Source organism: Botrytis sinoallii (assembly GCF_014898435.1).
Source record: "Botrytis sinoallii strain Bc 23 chromosome Unknown BSIN_016, whole genome shotgun sequence".
Classification (NCBI taxonomy): Eukaryota; Fungi; Ascomycota; class Leotiomycetes; order Helotiales; family Sclerotiniaceae; genus Botrytis; species Botrytis sinoallii.
Genome location: NW_024066043.1, coordinates 986,603 through 1,001,351, shown reverse-complemented (window position 1 = coordinate 1,001,351; position 14,749 = coordinate 986,603). Strand labels below are relative to the sequence as shown.

General features: G+C 42.5%; 7 protein-coding genes across 7 annotated transcripts; 4 read left to right on the top strand and 3 right to left on the bottom strand.

The window, feature by feature from the left end:
- Nucleotides 1-175: 175 nt before the first annotated feature.
- On the top strand, nt 176-1,423 carry EAF02_008656 (uncharacterized protein; the record flags this gene model as incomplete). Its single annotated transcript, XM_038904704.1, has 1 exon — nt 176-1,423. The coding sequence occupies one exon, from the start codon at nt 176-178 to the stop codon at nt 1,421-1,423; it is 1,248 nt and encodes a 415-aa protein (XP_038755761.1).
- Nucleotides 1,424-2,476: 1,053 nt separating this feature from the next.
- On the top strand, nt 2,477-2,920 carry EAF02_008655 (uncharacterized protein; the record flags this gene model as incomplete). Its single annotated transcript, XM_038904703.1, has 1 exon — nt 2,477-2,920. The coding sequence occupies one exon, from the start codon at nt 2,477-2,479 to the stop codon at nt 2,918-2,920; it is 444 nt and encodes a 147-aa protein (XP_038755760.1).
- Nucleotides 2,921-3,964: 1,044 nt separating this feature from the next.
- EAF02_008654 (uncharacterized protein) lies at nt 3,965-5,437 on the top strand (the record flags this gene model as incomplete). The annotated part of the gene is made up of 1 exon (XM_038904702.1): nt 3,965-5,437. One exon carries the CDS (start codon nt 3,965-3,967, stop codon nt 5,435-5,437), a length of 1,473 nt encoding a protein of 490 aa, XP_038755759.1.
- A 117-nt stretch (nt 5,438-5,554) lies between these two features.
- EAF02_008653 (uncharacterized protein) lies at nt 5,555-6,172 on the bottom strand (the record flags this gene model as incomplete). Its single annotated transcript, XM_038904701.1, has 1 exon — nt 5,555-6,172. The coding sequence occupies one exon, from the start codon at nt 6,170-6,172 to the stop codon at nt 5,555-5,557; it is 618 nt and encodes a 205-aa protein (XP_038755758.1).
- A 1,563-nt stretch (nt 6,173-7,735) lies between these two features.
- EAF02_008652 (uncharacterized protein) lies at nt 7,736-9,018 on the bottom strand. The gene is made up of 2 exons (XM_038904700.1): nt 8,666-9,018; nt 7,736-8,604 (listed from the first exon to the last, which is right to left on the bottom strand). Exons 1-2 carry the CDS (start codon nt 8,752-8,754, stop codon nt 7,884-7,886), a joined length of 810 nt encoding a protein of 269 aa, XP_038755757.1. The 5' UTR covers nt 8,755-9,018; the 3' UTR covers nt 7,736-7,883.
- A 2,164-nt stretch (nt 9,019-11,182) lies between these two features.
- Nucleotides 11,183-12,022, top strand: EAF02_008651 (uncharacterized protein; the record flags this gene model as incomplete). Its single annotated transcript, XM_038904699.1, has 3 exons — nt 11,183-11,188; nt 11,327-11,722; nt 11,846-12,022. The coding sequence occupies 3 exons, from the start codon at nt 11,183-11,185 to the stop codon at nt 12,020-12,022; spliced, it is 579 nt and encodes a 192-aa protein (XP_038755756.1).
- A 283-nt stretch (nt 12,023-12,305) lies between these two features.
- Nucleotides 12,306-14,183, bottom strand: EAF02_008650 (uncharacterized protein; the record flags this gene model as incomplete). Its single annotated transcript, XM_038904698.1, has 2 exons — nt 12,306-14,004; nt 14,098-14,183. The coding sequence occupies 2 exons, from the start codon at nt 14,181-14,183 to the stop codon at nt 12,306-12,308; spliced, it is 1,785 nt and encodes a 594-aa protein (XP_038755755.1).
- Nucleotides 14,184-14,749: the final 566 nt, after the last annotated feature.

Here is a 14,749-nt window from a genome sequence, read left to right as displayed (position 1 = left end):
AACATAAATGGAACAGACTGTGAATAGACCTCATTTTTCGACTATATTATACTTCTAGTTTGACTTGTGTATTTCATTCCAGTACAGCTTCCCATCCTCATTCAATACTCCAAACATCTAGTTCTTAATCTAAATCTTCCATTACACATTCAAGACCCAGATTACAATCAGCAAGATGAAGTGGACACCAGTTTTGATTGACTGGAATACCAGCGATAGAAGTCAAATGGATTATACCCAAGACACCATCCAACCAGTAAACACATCAGCCAACACAGAAGGTGTTTCTAATGGAGAATCTGACCCTGGTATGAGTGCCGAAATAGATTCGGTAGAGAGGTTAGTGATGTTTGGTAAATTGATTTCTTTAGCTCATAAAGAATGCATGGAGATAGAAACTGATCTTAAACTAGTCCCAGAATACACCAATTTTGAGCACTATTTAGCATATAAATACAAGGTTTCCACTCCTGGCACTCATTGCTATTGCAATCGCTGCATCGGATTCTTGGAAATGGCCCACTTCAACGTTATCAAGACCCGGAATATATTGTACAACAAGCTTGTTACTTTAGCAAAGAATAATTTGAGGTATCGCGAGAGATACTCAATGCTTTACCACCAAATGACTGGCTTCAGTGTCAAGTTCTCGGATATGCCTTTTGATTTGCCAATCATTGATAATTCTTGCTACGATTACCAACGACCCAGCCCTCTGGTTATGGGAATCTGCCACTTTCGTCGTCGTTATGAACAATTGGAGACTTGCCATGTCAAAACTGTTCAGACTAAGAATACTTTACGTCAACAAATCGATGTCATGACTGCCATGAATGAAGACTTACTTGATAAATGCGATCAGTTGTTCGCGATTATGCAAGAGAAGATTTCGGCCAATTCAGAAGCATTCGATAAACAATACCAATACGACCCTGAGGATTCTTGCCCCTGTCATCACAACTGCAGCGACTGTAAAGAGATGATAGAAGGACAGATCGAGCTGCTCTACCGAGAAAGATCCAAATACAATACCGAGTGCGAAACCACGATGGAAGAATACAAAGAGCTCAATGACAGATACAAGGCTCTAATCCTTCGGGCTACCAACTCTTCAAGGTTTGATATTTCTCGTGGTCCGAACGATAATATCTACGATCAATACGATGATTACTTTCATCTCAGAGTTGAACCAGATGAAGTTCTCGTGGAGGAATACGAACACCTCCTTCCTCACCAAGACGAAAATTCGAATACACCTCGCGATCGATGTGGTTCGTGTTCTTACTGTGCTCTCGCGCTGAAACTCATCAATTTTACCAAAGTCAACCGCATTTTTCCCATATTATTCGACTTCAAGCAAGAATACAGCGATTTATTCGAGGAGTATTCAAATTTCAAAAATAGAATACTAGGAGATTGTTAGAAGCTGGTCTTCGCGCGGATGTTTGGTTTTCTTTCTAGTTTCCTTTGTTGATATCTAGGAGTTGGGCAATCATGAATTAATTTAAGATTTATAAAATAATTAGATGCTTATATGAACAGCAACCTTGTGAAATGAAATGAAAGTGAATGTATTCAGAAGAATATTGCCATGTAATTTGAGGTCGCGAAAATGCTAGCCATTCTGAGGTATCAGAGTCTATGTGGCTCCACATGGCTCTCCTGTACAGCTTTGGACGGCAGTGGCAATGACTCATTTACGCAACTAACGTATCATATAGGCGTCTTGTATCTTCGCCGCAGAAATCGAAGTAACGAAGACTTTCTTTTCTTCATAAGCGCGCTGGATGCATCTATGAGTCGAACTGCCTACGATATATTATAGAGTTGATCCCGAGTAGCAGTTGGGTTTATATGAATACATTGGATAGATGCTTGTTTCAGGGGCGCATCAAGCAGGATCAACGCATACACAATTGAAAGGTGCCGCAGAATTCTTCTGGCTGGTATTCCACACGCCAATCTAGTATTTTCTTGAGCATCTGTCGATAGATGGCAGGTAAAAAATGTTGCTTGATAGAATATGAGAAAGAGTGTGAGGTCTCGGCTGCAGTGTTAATTAGCGTCAGAGATACAGGTCAGACAAAGAATTGTGATAGAGATAAAGAATTGTGCCTCTCTAACAAAGAACTTGGACCTGCATTCTTCCAACCCGGGTACAACAACAAAGCAAAGCTCGAATAGTATGGAACAACATTAAATAACTCACATGCTTGCCAGATGATAGAGAAATTTGTCTTACTGAACTCAGCCGTGTAAAATTTCTTCAGGGAGTGAGCCACAAACGTCCAAGATAACAGATTCTAAACAATTGTAATTCTTAAACTATAAGATCAAGCAATATCTACCTTGTAAGCAAGATTCCATCCTCATACTCGCCATCGATCACCTATCACATCTCAAAAGTACCAATAGCACCAGTCTTAACAGAAATAATTCAGCGAATCATTTAGGTTAGACAATCAAACCCGCTAACATGGACCAGATTTTGATGATAATTGATAGAGACCTTGCTGAAGTAGTTGAGAGACTCGAGGAGATCACAGTGACTCCGGAGATCGATAGAATTATTGATCTTGTTGATAAAACCATTGCAGACATCGCGGAAATAGCCTTCGAACGCGAGGGCGAAAACACACCATCTCCAGAGGCATATCTGGATCTTGAGTCAAATGATGGATACATTTCGGATATCGTTGACAACTTGAGCATTGTCACTTCCGGTGCGGAGATCACACCAACTGCGGTATCTGAATTTAACAAGGACCAATTGGATCACCAATCCGATAGCAATTGCAGTCTACTTGACTGCTACAATAACCACCATGGATACAACTATATGTTAGAACATCAATTTGAAATCGTCCAAGTTCAACATGCTCTCCATTCTGAACTCGTTGCGCTGGATAGAGAAAACTAGAAACTTCGCGAGAAGTACGAAGCTTTGGTCCACCAAACTCCCGGCCTCTCAAGACTTTCTCTCCCGCCCAAGGTAAAGAAGGGGTGTCTTTTTGACAATTGGGAGCATTATAGTCCTGGGGGTGAAGTCTGTGAATGCGAGTACTGTTTCAACGACCTCAAAGAAGAACACTTCGATTCGCTTGAAATCATAAAAAGCACACAACAGGCTCTCAAAGACTCGAGAATGGAGCATCGCGAATTACTCGAGGAGTATGATGCTTTCAAGAAGTTCATGAGCAGGGACTCATGAGACTCAAAACTCAACCTGAAGGCTGGTCCTGATACAGGTATGTCTGCACTTCCCTCTGTCGATGTTCGCTCTTGATGTAATTGAAAAACACTAAAATACAATAAAAAATACATTTGCCCTGTAACTTGAACATGATACATACTGTGGAAACCGTGAGAATGGAAATAACAATAAACTAAAAACTTGTATGGGAAAGAGCCGGTGCGTTTATTTAGGGCATAATTATGTCTCTCCTTCCATTCTAGGAGAAATCGATGTACAGAAGCTACGTGTTTGGACAATATGAATATTTGAGCTTTCCGCCTGACCAGCTTTCAAAAATGTTACCCCCTACTAGAATTCTACCTCCAAATAAAGACCACTTTTCAAGCTCAAGCAACGAACCACAAAGAACATTATGTTCCTCTTAGAGCTTCCCAACAAGCTTCTCGGAAAGATCATGCCTTGCCTCGAGCTTGAAAGCTTCACGAAACCCCACACCTAACGGACAGTTTTCTAAATCAACGATTAGTGATTCCCGATGAATTCTATGTCTGTAGAACCTCTTCAATGATTCCGAACGAGGAGAAAAAAAAACGAGAGAAGGCTTAGCATATTGTACCTACTTATTAGTAATTTAGAAGCGAACACGTAAGAAGTCCGGAGAGGATGATCACGTGACTGTATTTAGGCGCTGCGCTTAACTAGGCTTATATATTTCCAAACATCACAAAATCTTCTCTATAATTTTGAAGCCTTATTATAAATTATAAAATGTCGCTTCTCAATCTACCTATCGAAATCTTTGATAAAGTCGTATTGCTTGTATTGCCCGAAGGATTTGAGAGTCTGGCTTTTGCCTGCCGAGAAACTCACGCATTGTGCACACCTTTCCTCAAATGTCACAATCAACTTCGGTCACAATTCCATAGACTATCATTAGGACCATCATCATCGATCAAGACATTGCTGGATCTCATTCTACGAATCGATAGCGAGCCTATAATTGCCCGTTATATCATACACGCAGACTTTGGCGTTGACAGATATCATTCTTATATTCAGGATTTTTACCATAGACATCATGGACCTCTGAAAAAGCTACTCGCTAATTCTCCTTATTTAAAGAAAGCAGGATTGGACTGGAAGGAATATCACGATCATATTAAAAGGGATCTGAGAAGGAACCGGCACTCTAGGAACTATTCACAACATGTCACTGCTTTTGTCTTGACAATGTTACCCAACGTCAAGACTCTCGTACTATCTCCTTGGCAGCCGCTCGAGGCCCCCAAAAGGCTTCTTGAGGCTATTATTGCCGAAAGCAAGCTGTCGACGTTCCCATGTGAGGATCCCAGTCTCGCTCAACTTACTAAGATCAAGATATCGACCTACACTAGACTCAAGTTTGACTGGTGGAAAGACTTTCCGTTGTTAGCACTGCCAAATTTGAGGTCATATCGGGGCCCTAACTTCGTAGCAAGAGGGGACTTATCCATTACACACCCTTCCAAACCAATTCCGGAATTTCGTTGTGGTCAGAAACTCGAAACAGTCTATCTTAAAAACTGCTGTATCAGTGACGTAGCCATTGCCAATCTCCTCAAACATGCCCCACATCTTAGGAGTTTTAAATATACCCATTCGCCTGATAAGGAAAGCGATGATGAGGTCTGGAATATTTTCAAATTCATCGCAGCAATCGAAGGCGAGGCAGGAAGTTATCTTGAGGAACTTTCTATCAAAATTTGCGCGTCACCGTCCACTGAGGATACCTCTCTCAAAGACAGACCGATAGTTTCAATCGCCCCGAACGAGGTGTTCATGCGTGGCTTTGAGTGTCTCCGAAAGCTTGAATTGCCTTTGGAAATTGCGATCTGTGATCATGCCAATGCCGCATTTCGAGCTACAAATTCAGCACGCATTTTAGCGGACCAAGGACCCAGAAACTTTGAGATATTCATCAATGAGCTTTTACCTGCTTCTGTTTCCTATCTATCGCTGTCATCAGGTGGAATAGACGTAGATGCAAGAAGTAGTATCGTGAAGGCCATTGGAAATCATTTTGTTACAGAACAATCTCGGTTCCCTCCCACCAAAGAAATTCAACTTCTGTTGCCAGGGGATAATAGTGCGATCTATTTGTACAAAGAAAATCATTCAGTGGCAGTTGAAGAAGTTGACAAGTTTGACGTCATTTCGAACTCCACATCATGTGGTTTCTCTCTTGTCTATTTCATTTACTGATTATACTAGGATGGCAGATGTTCGAAACTATGTTAAGTCGAACTAGAGGTGTGTGGTTATAAAGCAAAGTCATGAGTCAAAAACCATTCATTCCTCTAACACCGAACGATATATGACTCACGAGTCAATGCTGCTCGCGTTGTCCCATTTTCCCAATTCTTTGACCAAATCGTCGGTTTCAGCCAGCCTAGCGTAGGAACCATCCAAGATCCCCATCGCTACTTTATGCACCTCCTCCGCTCCTATCTTCTCTTTCCTAAAGTAATCAAATCCAAAAGACGCACACGCATCTACGACAACCACCAAGTTTAATCCTAAATCCTTCGCACCTCTCACGGTGCTGTTGATGCATTTTGCACTTTCCATGCCAATCACTACAATCTCTCTGTCTCTACAGTCAAATTCTGGAAGACTTTCCTTCAATTTACTAGATGCAAATGCACTTCCAGTGTTCTTGATAAAGACAGGCTCATGAAGTAAAGGAACGGCGCAAGCATGTGGTGCGATGAAGCTAGCGTTGGCCTCAATCGGGTACAGTTCATCGCTGGGATCAGGCGAGTGGTGATGAACATGAAGTACTGGGAAGGATCGTTTGCGGAAGGCACTGATGAGTGTGGTCACATTTGAAGTGAGATTGGGGGTAGAGCGCGGACCCCAAGAAGATGGCGGATCGACCAAAATTTGATGGAGGTCGACGACAAGGAGAAGGGGAGGTTTTGTGGGCGTAAAGACCATATTTGCTTTTGTTGATTAGAATTTGCTATTATTCCAGTTGGAAATGTTATTTCGTCAGAAAATGATGATAGGAAAGCTGCGTCGGGTGAGTCAGACATGCCGATATTCACAAGAATGAGTCATAGTCACGTGGATTTGTCGTGGAATCTTTAGGGGCAGATTAATTTTAGGGTCACGTAGATATCAAAAGTTTATTAAAAATAAAATGGCAAGAGTGTTGGCAGCTTCCTGCATTTGCAGCTTAGAATGATACCAGCGATTGTGAGATAATATCAAAGACTTGAACTCTTTAATGCTCAAGAGCACGCCGTCTGATTGTGAGTGACTGGGAGATTTACCATGAAGAACTCACTTTCATAGATTGTGATTTGACAGAAAGGAGAAGCTTCTATAGTATATTCATGAAAATCGCAGGAGGATCTCTTTCAGTTTCAAGCTTTACATAACTAAATAGCATGAATCGAGCACCAATATTTGGAGATTCAGATTGCCTTCCTTGATACCGCGCCTGTATAGTGACGACAACGTGAATTCTTTGGTGATGTGTGGAACATGTGAGCATTTTCATGTCAATTTATGTGGTTCTCCAGTCGGAATCGTGCACAGTTCAGGAATCTTGATAGTTTATGGTCTTAACATTGGAAATATTACTGGAGGCCACACCGCGCTCAAAGAAAGCTCGCGATCATTCAGATGAGTTTAACTTCGGCTTATTGAGATCAACATTCATCTGTGTCACAAGAAAATCTTAAATGTTATTATCCCATGGGGTTTGGATAAAACAAACTTTCACATCACAAATTGTGACCCTCGACGGGCAGAAACCGGCAATATGATCACAGTTGCTGCAGGATGCAACCTTTTGTACTTTGTAACTTGACGCATTCCATTGGATATTTTGCAGCTTTTTCAAACTTCCATTCATCACTATAAAGCCCAATACAGCTATAACTCACCTCGCCTTCATCTCCAAAGTCCACAATAACCTCATTCACTCTCCCTCGCTTCATTTCCCCCACTCAAAAATTCAACCCTTCGCTTCAAGGTTACCACACAACAAGAACCAAGAGAGGGCAAAAACAAGCACTTCTCTCACAATCATTAATAAATGACAGTGATACTTTCCAAGCCAAGACACAAAAAGAAAGCAGGCAGAAATGGCAAAACCTTGCCACCCCATGAGAGGGGCGGGAGGAGAAACCCCGCGACGGGATTTTTTTCCGATTCGAACCAGGCGTATCACCACTCCACCACCAGACCGCATTTGACCTGAACAAACAGGACTGTTTGTCGCCTTTGCGATCTGGATGGGGAAGCTTCAGTTATCGCGGTATATATAGTCGATTACGGTTATCGCATTTGATAAGGTGATGAATGAACTTTGCGAGATTGCTGGGTGGTCGATGTTGAGGTTGTATTAAGGTTTGGAGGAACTATAAACATTTCAGGATTGATGAGCCGTACTAAGGCTTTGAAATAATGGGTTTGTCTTCTTTTCACTATGATTATGCCATTATAAGAGAATTATTCTTGCAAGGTGGACATTAAAGTTCAAAGGCGCAATTTCTGTTGGTAACGTCTTTTCATTCTTTGTTACATAAACCCAATCATTCACTAAAACAAATAACACATCACAAGCCCCATCTTATCAACATCGGTTTCCGATATCTTCCTCACTCTCGAAGCCCAAGCAGTTATGTTTTCAACTTCATCATGAAACAGTATAAACACCACTTGCGCTAGCGGTTGGTGCAGCAGGGAGCGTTTGCGTAACTGAGATTGCACCACTGTAGAGAGCAGGACCAGGAACAGTATAAGTCGAAAGAGATCCATAAATACTGAACTGTATACCCGGATCGGTAGGAGTGTAAAAGCTAGTCGCGGGTACACCGGCTGGTTTTGTTGTTCCAGTACCCTTGATTGCAAGATTGACACACTGTGGATAATTTTGAGCGCCATTCGTAGAGCTAGCAGAATGGAGCGCGATGATTTCGTGGCGGAGAACATAGTTTCCAGTCGCGATATTTGAGGGGATCGTGACAGTCCAGCTATTATTATTGGCAATCAATACATCAGTGCCCCATAAACCACTGGTCTCTGCCGTTGGACTGATCAATCCAACTTGATCGATCTTGAACCATTTCAGTGTTGTTTTGTCGACAGTCTCGCATGGACCATTGCAGTTGGCCAGGTAATCGATGACCGGACCCTTATGAGATACGGGCCATGGTGTCCATTGAAGTTCAACCTTTCCACCTGCCTTAACGGGAGCCTCGATTTGGGCTGGTGTTGCGCCAACGTGGCAGATAATATCGGAAGACGTGTACGCAGCTGGAGAGACGAAACCGTTGTCGAGGTCTTTAGGTATCAGCCAGCCAACGGTTACGGGGGCGGGTGAGGTATATTGATAGCTTGGATTGTATCCATCGTAGCTTGATATTGTTAGCTCAGTTTCTGGAGAGACGTATCATGTTTAAAGAGGGAAAATCTTACTAAATTCCATCCGCGACGATTCCAGAGACTGTGCCATGAGCCTGTACGGCAGAGACGAGTATTAAAGCTGTGAGTTGCTTGAAAAACATGGTCACTGTCTTGATGGAATAGACTTTGGTGGTTGTATACTCGGACTGTATTTAGGGATTTGGTGACCAATTTATACTTCGACTGCCAAGCATCGATATCTCCTCCCTTTCCTGGTTGATAGAAGCGAACACGGCAGTTCAGTCTTACAAATGTACAAATGAAACTATAACGATGACAGAAACATTAGCAATCAAGCTTCTAGTCACAGGAGCAAATAACTCGTCTTATGATCGATGCTGAAAGCCTCAATATGAAGCAGATCGACTCTATATTAATATATTAAGTATTAGTCGTCAAATAAACTCCGCCTATGGGGTTGCAAATCTTCAGCGACCCTCCTTAAATCTTGCCTTGAAACGCCCCACATACGGTGTTCCTTCGGCAGTGTTGCCACATACCCCGGATTTTCATTTAACGAATTTCAATTTCCCGGCGAGCCGTCGGGAAGTGTATAATCACATTTTATCCGAAACCTGGGTTATGCAGGGGTGCGGGTAAAAGGGAGCATGCACGTTTGGGCGATGATGATATCTCATGATTTTTGATATGACAACGAATGGAAAGGCGAAGAACAGCATGTGTCAACTATATTGGAGCAAAAAGACGTATATGGTAACAAATCTCTGAGGGAAAGTTTTGCTGATGTAGGAACAATTTTCCGAAATGCTTTGCAACGCTTTCGATTGATTTCATTTGGCACCAGGTGTGAAATACTCTTACAAAGCCTTTGCCATCTTTCAAACTTAGTATGCTAGAACAGCGAGGGGTTGCGAGTCACTGAATTATTGAAAATGCACCTTCTCCGAAGTCAGATGCACCTCCAAATATGGAACAATCAATCATCATTGGAGGACAACACTTTGATTTGTCCGCTCAATTTTAATGAACACTAACATTTGATTGAATTTGTTGTGATGTTTTAACGATGCTCGCTACTCAAGCTCAGATATGAACAAGCTTCATAGAGCAATATCAGAGTTTGAAGCATCCATGGAATTTTATTGAAACCCAACGTTAGAAAGATTCACAAATCACTGCAATAGTAAAATACCCCATGAAAAGGTGAGGGTGCGAGCTCCTTCGTCAGTCCCAAGTATTGCAATAAATTTCAGTAAAATCTCAAGCCTGTTTGTCAGGTAGGGGAGTAACACAAGTCACCAGTCAGTTTGGATGAATCTGATCGAAGCAGTGAGATATCTGGAATTAGATCGGGATATCTTCCACATATGTGACCATGAGATTGGGTGCGATATGAACGTATCTACTGCCCAGTAGTAAAAGTTGTCATGGCTCGAAGTCTAAGATTCTGTTGCTGTGTCTAAAAGTCCGGCCACAGACTTTGTGTTGTAAGAGAAAACACCAATACTAAGACTATTCCAGATATTGAGATGGTCATTGATTCAAACAATCTATCTGTCGAAACGGTTTGATTATTATCATTTTTAAGTAAGGTATCAAGAATGATTGTAGTCTAGACTACTAAATACTCAACTCTTTAAGTTGATAATCTGATTGAAAAATAAGAAATACATGCATAGAAATAAAGTGCAAATGTAAAATTGATGCTGGCTTAACTCAAATGAACCGGGACCAGGAGTTTGACTGAGACAGGCTTTGTGGTAACATATACTAGCCCTCAACCTCAACTTCAACTCGAAATCTAACATATGCTTTCATTTTCAAGAACGCTTTCTATTTATGTTTCTTCGCCGAGTCGGTATGAGTCTGTAGCAAAGGTTCCTAGTCGCTTCCTACAGAAGCAAGTGCTTTTCAAATTGCAATGGACAAGGTTCAGCGGTAAGGATACTGCATAAATCTACACAACTTAACTTCACGCATATTCACATGGAAAACTTTCCCAGGTGGTTGAAACAGATTGAAGTCTTGATTCGCTGATGGTCCAGCTTTTCGTGAAAGTTTTAGCATCTCGCGCATTATGTTTCAAGGGCTGGTAGACTGGTCTGTTCCTAGCCTATAAAACTACAAGAGCAGAAAGCTCACAAACATGCTTGGGTTGAACGTGTCGAAATTAGTGAACAAATTGGACAGACTCAGATTGCCGGTGCCAGGCTGTGCACCACATGCTGAGCAATAGTAGGAGAGAAGATAGCAGAACTTCCCACTCCCGCTCTCGGCATTGGATAACTTCAGACATTACAATGGTAACTTCATCAAATTCTCCAAGACCATCTCACTCACCAGAGTCTTCCAAAATAACTTCATGCACTTATGAAATGCCGTTGAAGTGGATATAAAGTTGTCGTTCAGCTCCACGGCGAGATGGATCAAAAGCGTAGCTATGTCAGCCTCAGGCCAACAGATAGCTTAACCAGCCGACACCTCTCCTTGAACTGACGCAGCTTCAAGCCCCTCTACATTAACAACTCGTACACCTTTTCCCATATTTACAAACGCAAATTGTTCAATATGCCCGTAAGTATTTGATACAATTCTATGTTTCAATTCTTTCAATTGAAAAATAATATCGAGATAAACATTTCAGAACCGCTCTAATCTTCAAACACCTCACCCGTCATACCTTGGACAAAGCTAACACACCACCTCCCCTAGGCCTACAACAGCATATTCAACGAAGACTCCTCCACTCCTCTCCACCTAATTGGAAACTTCCCTCTCCTCCCTCTTCGCACAAAAGTCCGCGGACCCGCCTACACACTCCCTCTCGATCCCTCTCTCCCAGCACATCTCTCCCCAGAGCCCGATTCCGAATCCTACGATGCATTAGACGAAGTACTTTCGCTCTTCCGCGCCAACACATTTTTCCGCAATTTTGAAATCCAGGGGCCCCCAGATCGTCTTTTGATTTATGGAATTTTGTGGGTTAGCGAGTGTATTGGGAAAGTGAGACCAAAGATGGAGTTCAGGGAGGCGCAGAAGGAGGTTCAGAATATTGCGCTGGATAGCAATTTTGCCATTCCCGGAGAGCCAGGGTTTCCTTTGAATCAGGTGGGTTTGGTTTCCGTTTTATTTGTGTTGTTAGGTTTCTAGGTGTGGGCTTGGAATTGGAAATTGTGTATTGGGATAGGAGTCAGAATGAAGTGAGGGAAGCTAACAGGTACTCCGAAATAGATGTTCGAAGCACCCGCCTCAAGACAAGAAGCCGAAACCCTCCGACAGTATCTAGGGCAAGTGCGTCAGGAATTGGCAAGTAGATTGTTAGCACGCATTTACGATACTGAGGACAGGATGCCAAGTAAATGGTGGTTGAGCTTCACGAAGAGGAAGTTTATGGGAAAGAGTCTGTGAGGAGGTCTGTAGATATGAATATAAGCTGCTTGAAAAAAAGAAGATGACGTTGCAAGATGGGAGCATGCATTTGTTAGGGAGTTGGCGGTGTTATTATGGGCGATACAAAGATATAGTTGTGGTTACGAAACGAAGCTAGGTGGAGGTGGATGGCCAAGAGAGAAGCTGACGAAGTCCACCAATCTTCCAGACTACTTTACCAAATACAATATCGATTCTATACTTCACTAGATACGTGCAATGCAAGGAAAGCGCGATATATTAATTGCATTGGAGTCTAGCTCTATATTCCCATATTTACATCTTGTTCGCCATTTGTTTGAATATCCAAACTTCCGGGTTCCAATTTAATTTTTTTATTCGCACTCCCTTCAACATCCTCTGTAGCTCCCGTACTCGTTTTCTCTACTTCAACTACCTTTGGTCTTTTCGAAAACTTCCCCCTGGCGGATACTTTTCCCTCCGCGGGAACAACTCTCGTTCCCGTAAACAGATATCCCTCAGCACCACCCTTGCTCGTCATCAAAGGATGAGTTCTTCCTGGCAGAACTTGCCACTCGCGTTTTCTGCAGCTCTGTACCGATGTATTCAAGATAAGCGAGGGATTGAGAGGGAAATCTTCATTTCCTTGCCATGTGGCTATTTCGGCTTGTGACAGCCCCTTTAACTCTTCTGGGGGTGATTGAATGAATGCTGTTCTTCTGCTCGTGCTGTAAAGATCTGCAAGGGCGACTAGGGGTTCAATAGTGGGGGAATATATGGTGATGGTAGCACTGGGTCGTAGAAGGTGAATAGTGCGGCGGATGATAGATATAGGGTCCATGTTGGAAGCTACTACTAACCCGGTGAAGTCGCCATGTTGTGTAGTCGATACTATATGTCTAATTCTCTCCCAGCGACGCTTCTTTCGAAAATGGGTCCCTCTCTTGCCCGAACTCCATTTTGATAGTTCTTCTGGAGTTGCTGAAGGAGGTGGAGATGAATACAAGCTATCGCTTTCTGGCGAGATGAGTTGAAGCCAGGATATAGGTAGGAGTCGTCTAGTCAGAGGGTGCGATGCTGCAGGACTATCAATATTGAAATTGAAGTATTTCAGGAGTGAAAGATTTGGTTGAGAGTTGGTGTGTATTAGAGTCAAGGTATTGGTACTGGCATAAGGTCGATATTGACGATCGTGCTGGTGTCGAGGAGCTGGTTCTTTATCAGCTTGGGCTTCTTCTGACGCTCCTGTGAATTCCGTGGGTAAATCTTGATCTTCTTCTGGGTACAGTAGGCCCATTCTCTCGGCCATAGCTGCAACCAGTAAACCACCAGTCTCATCCACAACTAATAGTCGCCCGCCACCACTTGTATTGAGAGGGTCGTCGGTATGCTCGCTTTCTGGATCCTCGGAGAAATGTACATTTGCCCAGCTTCCAGCCAAAGCGAGCATTTCATCTCTGCATTCCATGATCTTGCTAGCATCTTTCTCTTTCATCATCCAGTAATCCATCATTGCCACATCCATTGGTAGAATTGTGAATTGCCGCAGGTATTTTCTAGTTTTCAGCAGCTTATATTTTGCTAACGAGAAAGAAGTCTTTTCGTCGAGGGCAGTGTGCGATAGCATTAGTTTGGCAATGAGATCCTTTCCTGCTGCTGCGCCGTCTCTTTTTAAGGTTTCAATTTCCTCTTGAGTTAGGGTCTGTCTGGCAGAGTCATCAATAGTTTCGCGATTCGAGCGCATAATAACTTCGCCATTTTCTCCAACAAGTTCAAATTCGACCCCATCCCCTCCAATTATTACATTTTCATCTGGAACTGGATTCGCTGCTGCATTTTCTTCTGCTATTGTGTCGGCATGGATCTCGGAAGCAGGTACAATCCTCAAATCCGAGTATTTTTGATCCTTTTGTCGGTCGATAAGTTCGTACTTGAGGTTATAGGGACGGTCAATTATGAGATTGCTCGGAAATGTACCATATTTTCCCAGTGAGATTGGACTGGTGCAATTATCAGCAAGGAGCTTCCGTCAAAATTCGAGAAAACTGTAGATAGAAGAAAATTCTCCGCCAACGCTATCAAAACTCACTCACGTATTTGGAACAACTTGTAAGACTTTGAGGTTGTCTGAAGGTAGTCTTAGTGCTACCCAAGCATTTGCTTTAACCAAGTTGTGCATATTCTGAATAGTAAGAACACTCTCTTAATCGGAGGTATTCAAAGGTATATGCAATTGAGTACCGATTGTTATCGTTGTCTATCAATCGATATTCATTTATTTTCTGAGCATAAATGATTCTGGTAGCCTTGCGTTTAGTTAATTTTTTCTTCTCCATAAGATTCCATACCATTGGCCAAACCTTTTGCCAGATACTTCAGCCTTCCATGTGTGGCAATGCTCAGCCACATATTGAGCCACACTGAACTACCCCGGCCCCCCGGCCGGCCAAGTTTGACCTCAACCTTAGGAAAGCTCTAAGACGCGCAAGCAATCCCTTTTGATAAATACTAAGCAAATTGAATGCTCACTGTCACCAATATATTCTTCTGTGTCAACTATCTTTACTTCAACTTTTGTGAGAAAGAAACACCAAGTTTGTCGCAATTGCTTTAACACCATCAATTCCCCAGCCGCATACGATACATTCCACATCAAAAGCGCAGATACGGATACGATACCCACACATCTTACTAGGTACTTATCGATACCATCGATAGTCTTTCAAGGAAATCGACCTTTTGAAG

Excerpts from the sequence above, each read along its gene's own strand:
- EAF02_008652 (XM_038904700.1), bottom strand. The coding sequence starts at position 8,754 with ATGTTTTTCAAGCAACTCACAGCTTTAATACTCGTCTCTGCCGTACAG. Across the intron at positions 8,605-8,665 it reads ATCGTCGCGGATGGAATTTA|CTACGATGGATACAATCCAA; the intron begins GTAAGATTTTCC and ends AACAATATCAAG.